General features: G+C 35.4%; 1 protein-coding gene across 7 annotated transcripts in view; it reads right to left on the bottom strand.

The window, feature by feature from the left end:
• CADM2 (cell adhesion molecule 2) overlaps positions 1–22,365 on the bottom strand; it is a gene marked incomplete at both ends in the record, with an annotated part of 927,734 nt that overhangs the window by 209,347 nt on the left and 696,022 nt on the right. For 6 of the 7 annotated variants that reach the window (XM_080918671.1, XM_080918673.1, XM_080918676.1 and 3 more), the window contains one exon: positions 18,533–18,682. The exons of the other annotated variant lie outside the window; for it this stretch is intronic. In XM_080918671.1, the coding sequence (XP_080774797.1) occupies positions 18,533–18,682 (150 nt within the window). The remainder of the gene's footprint in view (positions 1–18,532; positions 18,683–22,365) is intronic. 7 annotated transcript variants of the gene reach the window in all.

The raw sequence follows: 22,365 nt of genomic DNA, 5'->3' as shown, positions 1-22,365 counted from the left end.
AGTCAGATGGAACACTACCTAACTCATTTTTTGAGTCCACAATTATCCTCATTCCTAAACCACACAAAGACCCTACAAGAAAAGAGAACTTCAGACCGATCTCACTTATAAACATTCATGCAAAAATGCTCAACAAAATCCTTGCAAACAGAATCCAAGAACACATCAAAACGATCATTCACCATGATCAAGAAGGCTCCATCCCTGGGATGCTGGGATAGTTTAATATACAGAAATCCATCAGTGTAATCCACCACATAAACAAACTCAAAGAAAAAAACCACATGGTCATCTCACTAGATGTTGAGAAAGCATTTGACAAATTTCAACACCCCTTCATGTTAAAAGTCTTAGAAAGAACAGGAAATCAAGACCCATACCTAAATATAATAAAAGCAATATACCGCAAACTAAAAGCCAACATCAAACTTAAAGGTGAGAAACTTGAAGCAATCCCATTAAAATCAGGGACTAGACAAGGCTGCCCACTCTCCCCCTATTTATTCAACGTAGTACTAGAAGTCCTGGCCCGAGCAATTAGATAGAAAAAGGAAATCAGAGGGATACAAATTGTAAAGGAAGAAGTAAAAACATCACTGTTTGCAGATAAAATGATTGTGTATGTAAGTGACCCCAAAATTCCACCAGAGAAGGTCTACAGTTTATAAAAATTTCAGCAAAGTAGCTGGATATAAAATTAATTCAAACAAATCAGTAGCCTTCCTCTACTCAAAGGACAAAGGTGCAGAGAAAGAAATTAGGGAAAAGATACCCTTCACAATAGTCACAAACTATATGAAATACCTTGGTGTGACTCTAACTAAGCAAGGGAAGACCTGTATGACAAGAACGTCTTCTAGAACTTTCAATTGTGCTGTCAATTTGCTAGTGTATGCTCTCTCTAGTTTCTTTTTGTAAGCACTCAGGGCTATGAAATTTGCTCTCAGTGCTGCTTTCATTGCATCCCATAGGTTTGGGTATGTTGTGTATTTATTTTCATAAAATTCTAGAAAATCCTTAATTTCTTTATTTCTTCTTGTTATTAAAGACCAGCCTTAGACCATGGTGATCTGAAGGGATGTATGGGAGTATATCAGTTTTCTTATATCAATTGAGGCTTGTTTGATGAGAGTGGGGTGTTGAGGTCTCCTACTATTATTGCGTAGGGTGCAATGTATTTTTTAGCTGAGATGCACCTAAGGAAGTGCTCAACATCCTTAGTCATCAGGGAAATGCAAATCAAAACAAGATTCCCTGAGATTCCTTCTCACACCATTCAGAATGGCTAAGATCAAAAATTGTGGTGACAGCAGATGCTGTCGAGGTTGCGGAGAAAGAGGAACACTTCTCCACTGTTGGTAGGGTTGTAATCTGGTACAACCACTCTGGAAATCAGTCTGGTGTTTCCTCAGTAAATAGGACATAGTACTACCAGTTATTCCACTTCTGGCATATATCCCAGAGACATTCTCTCCAACATACAACAAAGACACATGCACCACAATGTTCATAGCAGCCCAGTTTATAATAGCCAGAAGCTGCAAAGAACCCAGATGTTCCTCAGGAGATGAATGGATAGAAAAATCATGGTATATTTACACAATGGAGAACTATTCAGCTATCAGAAATAATGACTTTATGAAATTCTTAGGAAAATGGATGCATCTAGAGAATATCATCCTGAGTGAGGTAACCCAGTCACAAAAGAATAGACATAATATTCAGTCACTGGTAATTGGATAATAACCCAAGAAAGCTCTGGACACCCCAGAAACAACTCACAGACTATATGAAGTTCAAGAAAAACAAATGCTAAAAAATAATCATTATGCTTAATCTTTACACACCAAGAAAACTTTGACTATTTCCAGGTTACATCTTGTTTTATATGTACTTTTTCTCATTGTAACTAGTAAGATCTTAATGCATACTATCAATCCTTTAAACAAATAAAGTACTGACAAAAATGTATTCATATACTTTTATGCAAAAATGCTTTTAGAATCTGTCCATTTATTTCTGTTTTTAAAATAAAATTTTTCAATTACATTAAATAAATAATGCTATAAAAAAGAAATACAAATAGATAATAAACATTTTAAAGTGCATTATACTTTTAGCTATCAGGAAAATGCAAATATAATAACTTCCCCATCATAATGACAGCCAATACTGGTGAGGATGTTGGGATGGTCTGTGGCTCCTGATACAAATATAGCAAAGCACTGCCTTGTCAGTTCTCAGTGGAAGAGGAGGCTATTGGTTCTGGGGACACTTGAAACCCCAGAGAAGGAGGATGTTAGAGGGGTGAGACAGGAGTGGGTGATTGGGTGTGGGAGCAAACTCTTAGGGGCAAAAAGGAGGGGAAGGGGGTTTATGAAGAAGAAAAGACTTACATGTAACATCTGAAGTATAAAAGTTTGTAGGAAAAACACACTGGTATTGGACATTACACAAAAGGTCCAAGCAAAGAAGCCAAAAACCAACCAACCAACCAAACACAAACAAACAGGGATGCATAAGGCATTTTTTTTTTTTTTGTCAGAGAAAAGAAACCAACAAACTGTAGGGTATAGATGGGAAAGAGAAAATAGTCATAAGTCATATGATGTACCTGTACCCACATATCATAAACTTGCAGACTCAGTGAAAAGAAGAAAGAAGGAGATAGCATGCTTTCTAAATAGCTAAAGACAAAACCCCAAAAATGTTACTAGAATTTTCCCTGAAAGATGTAACAGTGGCCAAGGTTCTTGAAAAAAAATGTTAGCAATCACTAATCAATGAGAAATTAGAAATTCAAACCACAATTAGATCACTTCACAGCTGCTATTATCATAGAAATAAGAGGTAAGAAACTGTCCACAGGGTAGAATAGTGGTGAGACTGTTGGTGTAAACAGATGGCGATCAAACCACTAAGGAAACTGGGACAGAGGGACTTCATAAACCACCTACTGTATCTTCCAAGAAGTGTGAACATTGTTAAGGTAAACAGTCGGTGGTCGAAATGAACACATACCCATGTTCCTCATCGAACTAGTCACAAAATACAAATTAGGCAAATAACCTGAGTGGGAATGGGAAGAGGAATAAGAGAAAATATGATATATAAACAAGGGTAAGAATACTGTTTAAATTAATAAAACAATGCTGTTTAAATTAATAAAAATCTAATTCTTAAATTTGCCACAACTTTATAGTTTTCATTGAGGACATTATGCCAAGTCAAATAAGCCAGACATAGAAAGATACTGAAATAGAGAAAGCACAGTTGGTAAATATTGGCTGAGCAAGCATGCGATCTTGAGCTTCAAGAAGCCAACATCCATGTAAACAGCCAAGAGTAGAGATAATATGATTGTGGTCCTGCTAGTGATGTAGAGGTCGGTATAGGAGGATGTCAAAGTCTTGCTGGATAGTCAATTTGGCCATTCCTTGAGCATCAATGAACAATGTGACAACTTTTCTGAAGATATATGTGTGGATGGATAGATAGATAGATAGGTAGGTAGGTAGGTAGGTAGGTAGGTAGGTAGGTAGGTAGATCGATAAATGTTAGTAAATAATGTTGAAAACAATTGAAAACTGCCTGACATTATTCTCTGACCTTATAAATACATGTGTGTGAACACGTGGACATCTATATTATTATAGAAACACAAATTTTAAAAATGCCCACCACATAAACTCAACTACATGTGGTATCTAAAGTTTTTAAGTTTAGAAGAGCACAAAATAAACACTGATCAGCCAAGTGCTAGGAGCCTAGACAAGCAGCTTATCTATTAAGCATATAAGCTTAAGGTATAAAATGAAGTTCTGGGATTCACCATTATATGGATGAGAATGATGTGATAATTACCTTAATTATAGCAACCATTACATAGTGTGTGTGACAAATCTTCCTGTTATATTCTGTGAAAACATGCTACCTTTATTTTTAAAAATGTCCATCAGTAACATATGGAGGTTTATACCTATGATTAAATACATTTTGGAAAATTACAGTACAACATTATCTTTTGTAAACATGATAAAATAAGAAAACTGTTTTTTGAAACAAATATTTCAACATTTCTAAGCATTTGTTTTTATACAAGTTTTGGGTCTGATTCCTACAAAATAAGATATTTTTTAAAAGTTAACAATGAGTATTTTTATAAAATATAATTTTGCAGCTAAATTTCGTGAGACTCACTTGTATACCTATACTTTTACTTCCTTATCAAATTATGTGCTATTTAAAAGCATATTAATAACGTGATCATGGCCCACTATGCACTACAGCTCATATATATTACTGTGGGAACCAAAAGAGTAATGAAATTCATATTTTACAAAATGTACTAAAATTTACACAGCCTTAACAATTTTCTCCCAATTTACCACCCACTTCAACATTTGTGAGTGATTACAATTTCTACAAGAACTTCTGTAGGGCTATCCACTTTCTATGGTCACAAATTTTCATATTACATTTTCCAAAAATGATTATTCATTTACATAACTGTGATTTTATTCCATATTAAAAGGTCTCAATAAAGCCTATTGCGACTTCCTTAAGACCCTCTCTTTAAGGTCATTGAAAATAGAAGTACTAAAAAATTTTAAAGTATCCTTGAGTTTATGACATTCCATTTTAAGGTCAATTTGGATAACTTAGTGAAATTATATTTCTCTCTTAATCTCTGGACCATGATGATGTCAATGGTTCCTAACTACGTTTAACATGCAATCAAAATCTAACACTGTTGTCAGTTCTGACTCCCCATGATTGGTAATTGCAGTGATACTCCTTCTACAGTGCTAGCACATTGCACAGAGAGCCCCAGTTCTCCAAATGGATTAAACAGAGTTCCCTATTTTTTTAAAGATAAAACTTTTACTATTCATGTTGAGGTGGGTTAATTGTCTTTTTCATTAGAATAGAAGAGCACACACTGAGAATGTCTTTCTACCATCTGAGTGAGCAATGAGCCGCCATGGCTGTAAATCTTCCACAGATTCCCCATGGTTCAATTCAAAAAAAAATTATTCTTTGCCTCCCCCTTTTCCTTCCATTTTTGAGTCTCATTTTCAAGCTGTAGGGAAACCTTTTACCATGCTATTCAAGAAACAGGAAGTATTTCACTTTTTAACAATTTTTCCTTTTAAAACAATCCTTATAATTTGCATTTTGCTAAATGTCAAAGAATAAATGTTATAATAATGCTCGGAACAAAAAAAATCATAAAATCCTACAATCAGGGAAAGCTATAAATTTCATTACTGTTTTAATGATTGAAATGAGAACATGTGATTTGCAGTTATTCTAGCAGAAGTGGAAAGCAAAGTAATGATTACATCTAAGAGCATTTGTTCGTTAAACAGTACAGTGGCAGCCCTTCGCACAAAGTAGAGTAAGCTTGCCAATAATTACCCAAATCCAATAATTAAGTCATTGGCATTGTGCAGTGCTCCAAGGAAAGTGATTGATAATGTACTTGAAAAAAAAAATTTAACTAATGAGTCACATAGTTTGAGAAAGGTTTTGATAATTATTCTGAATGTCTGTAAGTACGTGATAATAAAGAGGTCAGTAATTATGCTGTCATGATATGATTGCAAAACCAATCTCAGCTATGTTATTTTACTTGCAAAATATATTACCGAAATTGTGGAGCACAGGAATTATTAATTAAAATGGTTCTCAATGGAAATTGGTTTAAATACTATACACACATACACACACTACATATACATATACACATACATACACATACATACACATACATACACACACAGACACACACACACATATATATGTATATATATACATATACTATACATCCATATACATATACATATACACATACACATACACATACACATACACATACACATATACATATACATATGCAGCAATGAATGAAAGTGTCAAAAACTGACTTGGGAACTAATGTCTACATGCAGTAAATTAAAGCTCACTTTATGAAAGTGTAGTAGATTGATTGTATCAGACTCTGTAGAGCCTTTACGATGATTCTGTCAGCAATCTTGGTTGAAACACATCATACAATTTTCATTACAGTCATTCTAAGTGGTTTACACATAATACGACAGGCTGACCACAGAGGGAATTTTTCCCAGTAGCGTCTTACCTGGCATTGTGCAGTCAGGTTCAGACAGTCAGACAGTGAATGACAGATTTATGATGCTCTGCACTGACTAATGAAGGGATCAGCAATGGTTGTGAATTCCTGGTCACATTCCTTAGTCAAAGCTCCTCGTTGCAGTATCTCAGACATTGCAGATTCACATCAGTTACTCGGTTCCTTTCCTTCAGTATCCACATATTGCAATGTGTGGAACAATTCCACCATTGTGAATGCTCAGTGTTAGTTTCCTGAGCCCTGTTAACTAAAATATACGAGTTGCTATTTCCCCAGAATATTCTGTTAGATGAAAAAATGTGGGAGCTTCAGACTGAAATGCATAGAACTCTCCCAGCTCGGCCTGAAACCACAACAAATTGTTCTCTTTAAACAGACTCTCAAAATTCTCTTCTACTTTTGAGTTGATAATTCTGATATGCTGGAAGTTTCCCACATGGACTTATGACCGTTTAGCAGTTTCTTCATCGTTCTGATAGGAACTACTGATTAAAAAAAAATTGTATATCTGTATGTTGGACTAAGTGTAAAACCTTAGCAATAGGACCATTTTACACAAGACTGTCTAGTTTTTTTTCAGTTCAAGAACTTTTTTAAATTTCCTTTTTTTTTTGTGAAATGATTACAATTTCATGTTTTATTACAGCTGAATTAAAGTTTGTTTTACATATATACCACAGGTTTTTTTTTAATTCAGTCATAGATAGATGTGTAGGCTAGTTCCATTTTCTTGTTTTGTGGGAAAAAAGTAATTAACACAGATGTCCACATTTCTGTCATAAGATGTCAATCCCTTTGGTTGTATGCCCAAGAGTATCATAGCTAGGCTATAGTGTCATTTGACAAATAAAACTAAAACATTAAAACAAAAAAAAAAAAACCACAGTATTTCATGAATGTTAAGAAGCTGAAAACACGAGTATTACATGACCCTGCCATAAAACATTCTCTTACAAATTAAATCTTAAATTTTGTATTTATATATTAAATTTCCTTTTCTACAACGTAGGCTTAAAACAAAGTGTAGTTGCATATTAATTTTCAAAGCTGTTTCTAATCAAATGCCTACTTTTACTTTTATATATGTAGACTTTTTTATTTCTTATATTCTAGTACATTTGGTATCCTCAAACATCTTAATATTTTTCTGGAAAAGTATATAGTATCTTTTGCTGTGGTAGGATCAAAGGGCATAAAATTAAAAGCTTGGTATAATAAAATTTCAATAATTGTTTATCATAGGGTATCTGTAAATTAAGTTTCTTTACTACTAAGGTTAGTGTTTATTTTATCATCCATTTGCAAAATATAATCCTGGAAAATACTGATAGGAGACTTTAAACTTTATGTTTCCTCATAAAAGATATGCATCATGAGGAGATCTATGGATCTTAATTTGGAGTCTTTCATAAAAAGCTGCATTTCCTCCCACCTTTATAGGGTAAATACTGGAAATGGGTACTAACACCAGATTGAAGATGAATTTTGAAAATGCATCCAAATTCGTCCCATTTTGTATAAAAGTTTAAAATGATAACTTAAGCTTCCTGAAATTGCTTCAGAATATCTTCTTCCATTTCTGCCAATGCACTTGTCTAAGACTCATTTTTCTATTATACCAATATTACTATAAGATATCACAATAATTTAACTCAAAACTCACTTCCTGTCCAATGATGATCCTTCCACAGATGTTGTGGTCAATCCAAAGAGCTTAACTATATTAACAAGCAAGAAAGAAATACATATATCATGCTAAAATTTCAATCATTGGGATATAAACAATTACCATTTGATAACTTATTGTTTTAGCTTAATAACAGCTCATTATATTATTCTTGGTGAGTAGCCTTGCTTTTGCATGTGTAGAAACTGATAATGAAATACGGTGACTCATTTTAGCATGCCTTTATTTGGCTATAGAATAAGTCAATCCTCTTACAATTATGAACATATTATGTGCTTCAGAGAACAATCTATGTCTCAAAGATTTATAGAGTTTTAAAAAATCTTCAAGGCTAGAGAGGTGGCTCAGTGGTTAAGGGCATTGACTGCTCTTTCAGAGGAGGTTGGTTCAGTGCCAAGTATGAACATGAAGATCACAACTGTCTGTAACTCAAAATCCAGTGGGTCTGACTCCCTCCCACAGTCATACATGAAAGTCAAATAACAGTGCATATGAACCTAAAGGAAAGAAAAAGCTTCCTAACTGTGCTTATGTGTCATGGTCATTATCACAGATATAACTAGGCTTCTGTTTATATAAGGGCAAGAATGTAAAAAGCAGTCCCCCATACAATATCTGGTATATAAACTATGCAGGGCACTCCCTCTCCATGAATAAAGAAACAGCTTCCTTTTTCCTGTTTTCTTCTCAGAAGCTGGGCTAAACTGGGGAGAAATAGGGTTTCTCTTTAGTGAAAGATGTCACTTTCAAACATGGCTGTTTCCTTCTACAAAGGAACTTTACATTCTTCATTTAGGATTAAAGGTAAATACCAAGGGCATGTCTATATTCCAACCAGAGGGATTAAACACATGTGCTAAAGGCCAAGCCACACCCTAACTAGAAACTGGTTTAAATATCCTCAAACAGATTTGGAAATGGGAATCTGGCATAGAAATATTAACAAGGAACTGCATCCTTCCTACATTCAAAGCTCCAGTTGCAGTCCTTGTTACCTCTAAAGATAAAGGAGGGAAAGGTTTCCTGTTCTGTTATAAAAGATCCGTGCTGATGTAACTTTTATTCTCCCTACATAATTGCTTTCTCAGAAGCTTACAGACTGTCTGCTAACATAATGGGGAATGTGTCTAGCCTCTGTGTAATCTAATCTAGTCCAGAATGAAAGCAGCATCTGAGACTTGCTGTGCATAAACTCATTCATTCCTAGTTCTTTCATAAATGTGGCTGGCTGGTTCAACTCAGGTACTCCAGCTCAGGCTCCTCTCCCAGTGGCTTTATTCAATCTGTTTTTTCTCTCTGCTTCTGAATTGCTCTGCTTCCCTGTCAATCTTTTGTACTCTTTTGGTCTCTTCCCTTTCCCTTGCTCATTCTGTCTTTACCTGTGTCTAGCTTGTTATCATTCTTTTAAAATTTTTTATTGAATATAATTTATTTACATTTCAAATGTTATCCCCTTTCCCAGTTTCCCCTCCATAAACCGTATCACATTCCCCCTACCTCTGCTTCTATGAGGGTGCTCCCCCACCCACCCACCCTCTCCTGCCTCTCTGCTCAGTCCTTCTTCTTCACTGGGTCATCCAGTCTTAATCCATCTTGGTAAAGCTTTCCCAGTAAGACTGCATGCTTCCCCCTCTCTGCACTGCTCCACTCTCCCTCCCAACTCTATTGCACTGTCTCCATTACTCTCCCGTATTCCTGGACTGCCCTGTCTTCCTCTTATGTGTGTGTATCCTTAAGCAGCTTCCCTTGCCTTTCTATTCTCCAGAGAGTTAAAGATAACCTGTTCTGTCAAATCTTGCTCTGGTTTGTCACTCTGTCTGCCACTCAATTAGACATCATTTTCAAACATGGCTGTCTCCTTCTACAAAGTAACTTTACCTTCTTTCTTTGGGATTAAAAGTGAATACTAGGAGCAGGTCTGTATTCCAGCCAGATGGACTAAAGGCATGTGCCAAGGGATGAGCCACACCCTAACTAGAAACTTGTTTATGTATCCTGTCACAGATCTGAAGGATAGGAAGCCTGCATAGAAATATTAAGAAAAAACTTCATCTACAAGCATAGGAAAAGCATGCTCTATGCAGAAACCCTGCAACTGCAGGGATTGATTATTGTTATCCTGTGTTGGCTAGGATACGGAACAATCAAAGGAAAATAAGGATGCTAAACATTTCTGGGACTCGTCACCACATGAATAGTGTTAGCTGTCACCCTGTCTCTCACTATTTCTCATAAATATTCTTCAAGCCAAATATCAGCAAACACGGAGAGTTGTTATGAAAAGCAAGAGGGAAAAAAGGAAAAGTTAATAGGGTCACAGCTCCAAAGCCTTTTTCAGTTACTTCCTAACTCTATTTTTTTTCTGCTTTCTCTCAGAAAACTGTTCCACTCAAAGTTCCTTGTTATTTCATCTTTTTTTAGGTTATTGTGCTAAAGACTATAAACAAAAGCATTTCAGGGAGATATGTTTAATTCATCTTACATTTCCAGATCTCGATCCATTGAGGGAATTTAGGAGTTCAAGGTAGAGGCCTGAAGGTGGGAGCCTAGAGCAAGAACTGCAGAGGAATTCTGCTTACTGGATTATTCTCAGCCAACTTTCTTATACTTCCCAGGAACAATCAGCCCAGGAAGATCGCCACATACAATGGTCTGCGTCTTCCTACATCAATCAGCAATCGAGGCAATTCTCCAAAAACAAGGCCATACCCACTCTAGGCAATGCATCATGTCAAAATCCCTATTTTTCTCAGATGACTCTGGAAAGTGTCAAGATGATGACATGAACTACTGAGAGAGTATTTGTCCAAAGTATAAATCCAGATCTTATTTGTTTAGTATCAAGATCTTTAATTTAGATTTGTCTCTTATGATACTTAGGACTTTTATTATATGACTCTCCCTAATACATTCAGATGCTACAGGAACAAATCCAAACCTTGTTTTCAACAATCACAACTTGTCTCTTGTTAGGTCTTAGGTCCAGATCGACTTTCCTAATGAGTTGTTTTTGTCTGTTCAGACATTTAAGCCAAAAGCTACACAAATCATCCATGTTCCGTCCTCCATTCCTTAACCTCTCATTCTGTTCTGCCCATCAGATAGTAAAGTCTGCTCTTGTGATTTAGTCTGTCTACTTTCACAAAGACAGGGAGTTCATTCAATTCTCATCAACTTCCTTATTGTGTCTGTAATCTAAATAACATTTGTCCTTTACCAGATTTTATTCATTTATTTATTTATTTATCTTTAGTGTCTCAGAGGATGAACATCTGCAGTTTTCTTGCTTCTGATCTTTCTTCTTTCTTCAATGTTGATTCTCTATAGCATTCTGAACTATATGACAATATTTAAAAGAGTGCTACACTTCTTGCTTTACACCCTCCAATACTTTGGGTTTTTTTCATAATAATTCCTCCATGTCTGTCAAATCCCCATGGCCAGTCTATCCTGGATCCTTCTCTCTTTGCTACTTCTCTGTGTGCTCTGTTGTGGACTCATTAGCTGAACTTTCCTTCCAAGACATTTAGCATCCATTTCAGATTCCTTCCCTGCTTGGCTCACAGACAGCACACCATTAGTTCATTTAGCAAGTGTGGTGTTTCTGAACCACGGTTGCTGCATTTGTGAAATAGAAGCAGACCAGGAGTTCAAGGGCATCCTTGGTTATTCAGCAATTTAACGGGCATCCTAAACTGCCTGAGATCTTGTCTGCAAATGCAATGCAAATATAACAAAACACAGTACAATGCAGAAAAAAAAACAACAAAGATAAAACAAATGAAACTCCCAAAATGAACAAAACAAACAAAAATAATGAGCCAATTCAAAAGGTCAATAAAAAAGTAAATAGTCCACTAAATCTTACTACATGTCTTTTCATGAATAAAAGAAAGACCCTCTCTGCAGGGGATTCACCAGTTCAACCTTAATGCAGTTTGTCAAGAAAACATTTTTTTTCCTAAAAAACACTGAATATTTTGAAAGACAGAGATAAGAAATGCGGAGAGGCAAAGCAATTAGTATCCTCCTGTTAATGGTCAGTTCCACACCAGTTCCCGCAGTATTCAATAATAAAACTAAGCATGACATCAGGACTCTTGATTCTTACCAATACAAAAATTTTGAGATGTACTCATCTTCCTGTAATTTACTCTAAAACCTCTATTAATTTTTTATTGCTATTTTCAAGGATCATGCTGAAGAACCTGTTGGGACTACAGAAATAATATAATAAAAGCAAAGTAATAATATTAATCTATAATCTTCATGCTCAAAACTAAAATACATTATAATATTTTTCAGGTATATTCTAAATCATTATTTTGTATAAACATTGGAAAATACTTATGTAGAAGAAATTGGAGTTTAAAAGTAAATATAAATAAGGCTGAAAAGTTACAAAGTAGTTCCTCTAGTTTTTCTTAGAAGGAAGAACAAAATGTTCAAGGGAGGAAATAAAGAGACAAATATAGGAGCAGGGAGTGAAGAAAAGTCATCCAGAGACTGCCTCACCTGGGGATCCATCCCATATGCAGTCACTAAACCCATGCACTATTACTGATGCCAAGAGTGCTTACTGACAGGACCATGATATGGATGCCTCCTCAGAGGCTCTGCCAGAGACATACTGATACAGAGGAGGATGCTTGCAGCTACTCATGAGTTATATATGCTATAAGTATAAGACAACACTATTAATTGTAGATTATAGGGAATTAGTAGAAAGGCTGAGTGTTTTGGAAGAAAGCAAAGGGAAGTTTATTATTGTCCACCTTGATACCTGCTTTACTGTGCTCATCTTTAATATTTTAAACCTTGTCAAAGTGATTGACACCAGCTGCATAGACAGACACTGTGAAGTGTCATTGATTGGAGTGGAGCCATGAGAGGTTGACCTTCATTTAAAATGCACCTCATTTCTCTTCTGTGTTTATCACTCTTGTTTTAGGAAACCCCATTCATGTTCTTCTCTTTCTTTTGTTCTGAGGATTAATGTAAAACTATCTGCAGAATAATTGCCTAATTAACAATAGTGACTTGGAGCTTTGCTCCTGGGAGATATTTACTTGCATTCCTTTAGGAAACTTGTGGCAGTATCAGGCAATATTTGTGCATGTCAATATGAATAAAGTGTGCGTGTATATATGTTTACATGATAATGTGTGTGTAAGGAGCACTTGTGCATGAGTGTGAAGAGGCTGCTTTCAGTGTCTACCTACATCACTAACACAGTCTCTTGTGGATATCCTGAGATTTTTGATCTGTCAGCTTTGTCCAGTGATCTCCTATGTCTGCTTCCCAAATGCTGCCTTTTAGGAAGCCCTCAAACCCAACTTGCATTTTACAAGCATTTACTAGGGATCTAAACAACATGAAGTTTTTATGCTTGTAGGGAAAGCAAACCCATCTCTCCATAAAAAATCTGGTAAAGTAAAATACCACAGAGCAATCTATTTCACATTTTTATATAATGTTAAATCCAAGCACATAGAGACACAACTGTTGAATGTGCACACTGTGTGCTCCTGAAGATGCTTGCTAAGGTAATTGTCAATTGTTTTCTGAAAATAAAGCGATCAGCTTTTGCTACTTCAATTGTTTTATCCTTTGCCTGCAGAGAAACAGACACTACGATCTAATTGATTTTTTTTATTTCTATTGTCAAATACCACACAACGTTCCTGTGGAGTTGTAATGACCTCTGCTCCACATTTTCTCTGGCTTCACATCCCTACACTGTTCCACCTGATTACCAACCATTTAGAGCAGTGGGAATGAGTTAGTTCTGTGTAAATTGAAGGAAGAGGATTCTGACAAGAAAATGCTGCCTAGCAACATGAGCCAAGCTCTCTCGAAACCTGGTGGACTCCTGTATGATCTTCTTGATTTTATTTTTCATTTGATCTTCTAAAAATTCCTAAATATTAAACAAAACAACTTATCTGTAGCAATGCAAAATGGAATGGGAGTGTAACTGCATTTCTACATCAAAGGTTAATGGCTCTTACCTTCAGGTATAAACAGAATAGGTAGGAACCTATTCAAAATGAGGTTCCAATCTAACTGCCAGACGTCCTGATTTAGAGAGGTGTCAATAATCACCTTCTATTAGTCAATAGCAAGGTCCAAAGCCATATCTTACCAGATGCCTATTATTTTAACAACAAATTTTTATTTGTTTAACATTTAGTGTCTAGTTTGTGACATCCATGTGATTCTTCCTTGTCAGTTTTATATTCTTCTACCTGTGTCTACAATTCAGCAATGTTGCTATACCAGGTAAAGAACAATCTATTTCTGGAACCATGTTTCTAAAGAGTAACTGTCAGCTGTATAATTTTTGGTGTGTGATGAATGTGCTTACAGGTAGAATTTTATGTATCTCTTTAATTTTAAAGAGTCTAAGTACAGTCGTGTGTATCTGGCTACTGAATGGTTCAGATCAGGTACAAGACATTTATCAGTGTAGTTGTTCTTTGTGGAAACACTTGCAACTTGTCCCTTTGTCTTTTTATCAACAGTGTGAATTCTTTATAGAAGAATTGGTGGTAGACTGAAAACTAAAAATAAGTTTAACAAATTAATGCTAGAACTTGGATGCCATGATGTGTTTACATTGGCGATGGTAGGAGGATTAGGACTTCAAGGTGTTCCTCAACTTCACTGGGAAGTAGAGAACAGCCCTGCATATATAAAAAGTTGTTTCAAACAATCAAAAATAGATAAGGGCAAATGTGGACATCTTACTTGCAACCAAGACAAAATGTGAGGATTGAAATCTCTTCACTCCTCTCCTTAGTTGTAGGTTTTAAAATACATTTCTTTGCCTTTAAATAGTCTTACTTCTATCTAATATCTGTGAAAGTTACTTACTATAATAAACATGCCACAATGTAGAATTGATCATAATTTTAATTTAACTTTGATTATAAATGTGGCCAGGTAAGTTTCATGTTAACCAATAGCCTCAGTTCCCACATGTGCCCCCATAAAGATGGTCTCGCATCCTCACATTTGATAGATGCCCTCACCAGTGAATTTCCAGGTTAATTCTCTTTTAACTGATTACCTCCTCTCCAGTGTCAGGCATGCTTTGTTGAAGCTCATCACTCTAAGTGAACAGGTCTTCTCTAAGTCTAAATGGAGAGTTGGGATACCTTTCTGGATTCTTAACTCTGTTTGTTTGTTTGTTTATTTTTACTGGATATTTTCTGTATCTACATTTCAAATGTTATCACCTTTCTCCCTACCCCCATCCTCCTTCCCCTCCCATTGCCTCCATGAAGATATTCCCTCTCTAAACACCCTCACCCACTTCAGCACATTGGTGTTTCTCTACACTGGGAAAATGAGCCTTCACTGGACCACAAGCCTCTTCTCCCATTAATGCCAGACATGTGATCCTCTGCTGAAGCCTGGAGCCATGGGTCTCTCCATGTGTGCTCACTGGTTGGTGTTTTAGTCCCTCAGAGTTGTATTATTCACTCTTCACAAATAGAAACACTTAAGGACTTACCTTTATAAGTACACTTCATTTGCATATGTATGTATTTGAGGAACATTATTGCTTGATATTCATTCAAATAAGATTATACATTTATATATATATATATATATATATATATATATATATATATATATATATATATATATATATATACTGAATGAAAGACAGGTGAAGGAATAACCATGGGTGACTGGCATTCATGGAGGAATTTCTCTGCAAACTGCTCTCTATAGTATTCCAGTTGGTGATTTAATTGATAGAGTAGCCAGAAATCTGTTATGCAATGAGAAAGGTGTAATGGGTTTGGGGTTGAGAGATGGGCCTTTGCACTGCTTCTTTAAGAAAGAAACAGTGAATCAAGTATGTACTTCAAGAATTTATGTGATCAGTTGCATTGTGTATTTAATTAAAGCCCAAAGATGCAAAAATCGATAGATATTGTAAATGTACTCTGAGCTTCCCATACTCTATGTATATCCCCCCAGAAGAAGAGATCCCTCAGAATAAAAGTTGCCTACTTGAAACTCTTTGCAGATATTGTATTACAAGTTGCTCTATTTATGACAGGAAAACTGCATTAGCTAGAAATACTCAGAATCAATTCCAGTTTTAGATGCTCTGTAAAGGATAACTTATAGAACCACAGGAAGAGAGGCAAGGGCAGTTAATATAGATTTTTGTCTTTGTGCCTGAGGATGTGACCTGTCAATTGTAAATGTCAAATGTAAGCACACTCTCTACATCTTGAAGAAGTATGTGATCCATTTAAAAGCAGAGCCTGCTCGCATTCAACAATGTAATGATCGAGCAACAACAATAGAGACATTTAATATTATGTTAGGTTGTGATAAATTTTTCTTGGTAGTATTTTATATATTAAAAATATCCTACTATCTGGGAGATGTCTAAGTTGATAAAGTGCTAAACCATCTTATAAAAACAAACAAACAACAACAGAAACCCCACCATCACCACCACCACCACCACCAAAAAACCTGGTGTGGTGGTACCCTTATAATCCTGGTGTGGAAAAGTCAGAGGCTATTATATGCCACCAGCTCACTGCCAGCCATCCTAATCTACTTTGTGTGATTTAGGCCATGGAGAGACCATGTGTCGAAGTAAGATGCCAGTATTCTTGATGCTTGAAGTTGTCCTGTGGACTTCAAACAGGCTCTCACATGCACACACCAGAGTCATATGTAAACATATACTATGTAACATATATTTAAAATGTATTCCTAAGCAATATTGTTTAATTCAAAGTAGGAATAGAAAAAGAAAATATTAATGAATTAATATAATTTACCTTTGTTCAAATATGTACATGAAAATAAAGTGTAAGGTATACTTATATAGCAATATACGATATGAAGACATAGTACGCAAGTAAAAAGTTCCTATAACTCTAACCTCAAAGAGCAAAACTGATTAGAAAAGGGATGTTTGCAGCATTCATTACTCTGAGCAGTTTGTCCCTTTCATTGGTTGTATTGGAATGCATGCCTCGCTGGAAAGAGGAAATAATTGTCCTCAGATATTTGGTAAAATGAAAGTTTACATGTTGCTCTAAAACTATTGTTTAAAAAACAGTATTGCAGTTGTTAGAAGGTTTTTTTTGTTGTTGTTTATTTATTGAAGGAAAATACTCTTGTGAGCAGGTCTTATTCAATCTATTGAAGACCTTGAGAGAAATTCTGAGGACTCCTGAAGGGAAAGCAGTTCTACTTTTAGGTACAGGCTATGAGGGACAATTCCTAGTTTCTGTAGCTCAGAGCCTGCCTGTAAATATTTTAAAACTGTCTACCAACAAAATCACATAAGGTAGTTGCTCAAAATGAAAGGCAAAATATCCATTCATCTATTCGATTATTTCTCTCACTGGGATTCTCAGCTTGGGTTCTTTTGAAGAATAGTACACACTCAACCTCTGTGCTATGTTTCAAGTCCCTCTTCATAGAATCTTAACTAACACGAACTAAAATCCACACCTATTGTTTTTCACAAGTGACCTTTACCCTCTAACAAATTTCGTTCTTTTACTTATTTGTCACCTACACTCTTGACTGTGAATCAGAGCAGAGACTACAATTAGTCTGTTCTTTTCCAGATGCTAGTACAAAGAGACACTCAATATATTTCCATTTATCTGGTTATATATTTAACTAATATAGCATTATATATTAAAAACTTATCATCTTCAAAACTATTTTCTATAGATAATATTAAAGGCAACAAAATATCACTATTGTATCAAATATATCTGTTAAGTAGAATAGACATCTTTATTACAGATTGCTCGCTAAGAATTTGGAGAGCTAAAAATTAAGTTAATTTTATGTTTCTTCTTCCTATTTGCAACATTTCATATAAATATCAGAAGTAAAATATTTGAATTCTGCAATATCTAAGTCATATTTTCTATCTTGTATAATGCAAATTTACTTATGAATATTTTTCAATTTTTATTAAATTTCATGAAGTCACTATTTTATTTACTGTTATAATTGTGGATAGAGAATTAACAGCTTGACATATTGTTAGATGTTTGCTTGAATTTTAGAATATAGATTTCTTCACCACTAAAATATTCAAATACAAATGTATGTTTTATCTAATTAGAAGCCTCCTTAGTTAATGAAGACCAAGTCTACTTTCCTTCTATGCACAAAAATAAAGTTTCTTAATAATTTTTGTTTTTCAAACCTGCCTACAGTTATCCTTTATAGATAAATCATTTCTATAGTATTTTTCTTGTTGATCCAATTGAGGACAATAAATCTATTTATTTTTGTAATGAAAGCATTCTATAGACATGTAATTAATATAACATGTAATATAAAGTAGCAGTATATTACCCAATATAAGGAAAACAATTTACTCTATAAACAAGAAAGCTTCAAAAATGAAAGGAAGTGGCATTCGGATGCCTGTGAGAAGCAGGCAGGGAAAGCATTTTCAAATAGAATTGAAGCTGTTTATTTTATTAGAAAGTTGACACAGGTTGTCTTTGGTGTTTATGACTTGCAAAGTAAAGTATTTAATATTTATCATGTTTAAGTACAAGCGGCAGCAGTTTAGTAATCAAAAGGAATAATTTGAATCATCTAAGGAAAATAAATTCATTATAATTAGGGTATTTCAGAACATGTTTAAAACATTTCTGAGAAAATGTATTCACCTTTCTTGTCATCGAAGTATAGAGTCTGTTGAGCTGGATTTGACCACTGGAGGGAGGTGTTATCATTTTGATCAACTCTGCAGGTCAAAATTGCAGTTCCGCCTTCGACAACCGTGACATTCTGAGTTAGTGGAAACTGCCCTTGGCTGCCTAAAAGGAGATTAAAGAAAATGTTGATTAAGTGAAAGTTATAAAATCATTAATTCCCGTGCTCTACATTGGACAACAGGATTTACCCAAAATAAAACCTAAACCTTCAAAAGCGCAGAGGACAAAATTTAGAAAAGCAATTTAAAATAATGAAACCACCCTACTGACACACCATTATGTTTTCTTTAGGTTTTATTCTATTTCTCAGAATATGTATTTCTCTTAGGCACACATGAAGATATATTTCAATAGTAATACAATAATCTTTAATATCCCTTGGCCTAGAATTGGTTGTGTGGTGTTAGATGAAGTCATTATTAAAAGTAAGGCAAAGATTGATGTTGCATGAGTTAAACTCTCTGCAGGAGCCTAGAAAACATATAAAACACTTTCCTGGTAGCTTCTTAAAATATAGAACAAAGCTCATAATGTATAAAAATTAGAACTTTAGAGTGAATTTATGATAAAGGAAATGAAAAATGATTCCTACTTTACTGGGACACCTTATAGAGCTTTTTCTAAAACACAAAATGTTGGCAAAACATTCTATAAAGAATATTCATCTTGTAGAATAGTCCTTGAAATATTTCAAAATCCTCATGTGTTGGCATGTAGTCTTAGTTTCTCTGCAAGCAGAAGAAGAAGCCCCTGTATTCCAGGAGTTTGTGGTCAGCCTGATTAATAATAGCAATATATTTTCTCCAAAACAACAGCAAGTATACACACTATACACATGCGTGCACTCACATACATGGTTGTTACACAAGGAGATATTTATGACTGTTTTGCCAACATTTCTCTAATAATTATCTTTGTGTATAATCAATAAAACACATCTCAAATGTTTCCTAATTTCACATGTATATCTTAATTATTAATGCAATCTATGTAATAAATTTACCAAATGTACACCTCTAATAATTTAAATGAAGTTACTATATGTCCTAATATAATATATACATTTCATTTCTGCATTGATCTAAGTAAAAACTCTGTCAAGTCTGAAAACAAACATTCACAGAGATAAAAGGAATGTACTAGAGCCGTGTTAAAATAATATTATGTTAACAAGGTGGTTCATTAAGTCAAAATAATTTACATATTCAAGGACATTAGGATGGCTTAATCACACCCATGAAATGTATTTCTTTTTCCTGCTTTCCTTTGTAATGATTCTGTCATTATTCCAAGCACCACTTCAGGTTATATGGGAGCCATTGGCATAAAGAAGTTTATTACCAAGACGCCTGGTGATTGGCACCAGAAGAGACAAAAGGGTCTGAAGGGAAACATTTCTTTCCAGCCTTAGATGACATGAGTACAGAGGCTCATGACCACACTCCATAATTAAGACTTCGGAGTATTAAAATCTTTTATCAGGAGCTTTACCTTCTCCATGCCAGCCCCTTCAAGTCACCATGACAGCTCCCCAGGACATTTTCTTTTAAGCTTTAAGATACATTTTGAGTTTGACATTGGAGTTTTGAGTAATAAATGTTTGATACTTTACTTGAAATTCAGCAGGAAACATATGGGGTGCGTCTTGACTTCTGCTCAGAGATGACCACTAGCAGGGAGTACAAGCTTGTAACTTGAAGTGGAGCAAAACAAAACAAGCCCCAGCAAACAGGAACTCAGACACAGAGAGCTAATACCTGCCTGGGATTATCACCTCATGAATATGGAGTTCAGTATGGTTTTAAGGTGCTTTTCTTGGATCCACTCATGTTAATAACATGCATAAATTGAGCAATCCAGGAGTTACCCTCCAAGTGTCACAACTACTACTAAACATACATGATTCAACCCAGATAATGCTTTGACTATCAACAAGTACATAAATAATCTTTTCTTAAAAGAATTCAGGGAGAAAAGTTAGCGATGCTTGCAACAATTTTATCTACTATATTTGCAGAATGATTCACAAAACATCCCCATAAGAAAATATTATCCTTCTCATTTCACAGATGGGCAAACTGACTCTGGGAGGTTAAGTGATTTTTTTTTTTCTTTTCCCAGGGTGAGACAGGGTCAATGAACCATTGGAAGTTGATTCTGAGAGTTCAACATTTCTTCTCATGCCACAGAAGCTGCTGGGCCATAATAACTCTGTTACCATTTCATGAAATGGGAATTTGATAATAAAAAGGGAAAAATCAATCATCCTTTTTAACAATGAAATTTAAAGTGTAAAATTAAATATGAGAAATGTCAGTATTTATTGTTTTTAACTGTTCTGTGTGAATACAAAAACTAATTTTAATCAATGTTGTTGATCCACAAAAAGCAGGAAGAGAGAATGAAAGAAAGAGAGTAAGAGGTGAGAAAGGAAGGAAGGAAGGAAGGAAAGGAAGGAAGGGAAGGAAGGAAAGAAGGAAGGAAGGAAAGGAAGGGAAGGGAAGGAAGGAAAGAGGAAGGAAGAAGGAAGGAAGGAAGGAATAGAAGAAAAAAAAAAAAGAAGAGAAAAGAAAGGACCTTTTTAGGGTTATCTCCATTCTAGGTTTTAATATGCGTCCACACACACACCTGCATCAGGCCCTTCAAGGGTGGACATACGGACTGTGTCCCTCCAACATCCCTCTCACGGTTTGGTTTCTGACTTTAAGGTAGTATGATTTCAGTTCTCTCACTCTTGCAGCATAAAATTCTTGAAAGTCGAATAATTTGGTTTTACAAATAGAGAGCAAACTCATGTGGCGAATCAACTAATCCTAAATACCCTTAGGATATGTGGTTTCCAAAATCAATTTAAAAGCCTGTGTGGCAGGCAGTCAAACTTTTTCTCAGAGGTCTGAATTGCCATTTACTTCTTCTTCTAACCAGGATAGAATCCTGAGACACTGTGACCTTCCTCTTTTTAACCCCTCATGACTCAATTTGCCTTTGAATCTCAGGACATCGTTCCCAAGAAGTTTCTTCAATTGGAAATTTTAACATCAGGAAAAGGGAGCAACGCCTCCTGAGTTCATTTATTATGTGCGTATGATGTGAGGCATGACTTTCTGCTCTTTTCCTGCATCCACATTCTCAGGATGGAGAGGGAAGAGAAACCTGCTAATGGAACCATCAGGGTAACTTCAAACTGGAGAAAAACTGATATAAAAGAAGAGAAAACCTGGTTCAGTCAGCACTGATTTCAAGTTACTCAAGTTTCAAGCAAACTTCTTCCAGGCAGCTTTTCTTCATAATGTCCTAGCTCCTCTCTTTGTACTGAGTTCATATTTTAAGTGGCATTAGTATCTGTTAACTTCCTTAACTCTAGACTAATTAAATACTAAGTGGCCACAGACCAAGCCTCAGAGAAAACCATGTAAATTGCTCACAAATTTTCTTCAGACTCAATCCCCCAGTCTCATACCCAGGGTTGCAAAAGAACATCAGCTACAGCCTTCTGTCCACCCACAGAACAGTGTCTTCTAACTTTCCTACCCCAACCTGTGGCTGTACCTATCCTACCCTCAAATTCCAGCAGGCATCCAATGCTAACCCAAGGGCTGTTCCTCCCAGGGTAACATGTAGGCTGAAGAGAGACTCACAGGTCTCTTACTGCTCCCGAAATCCTACCCCTGCCCTATTTCCCAGTCTCATGCCCAGCTCAGTAGCTGGAAATCTGCTGAGGTTTCCCATTCTTTTCTTACTCTAGTCATAAGGGATCATAAAAACCTTCTCCTTCAAACATCCTT

Source organism: Micromys minutus (assembly GCF_963924665.1).
Source record: "Micromys minutus genome assembly, chromosome: 7".
NCBI lineage: Eukaryota > Metazoa > Chordata > Mammalia > Rodentia > Muridae > Micromys > Micromys minutus.
Note: the sequence above shows the minus strand (reverse complement) of the source record. Positions and strands in the feature narration are given on the sequence as shown.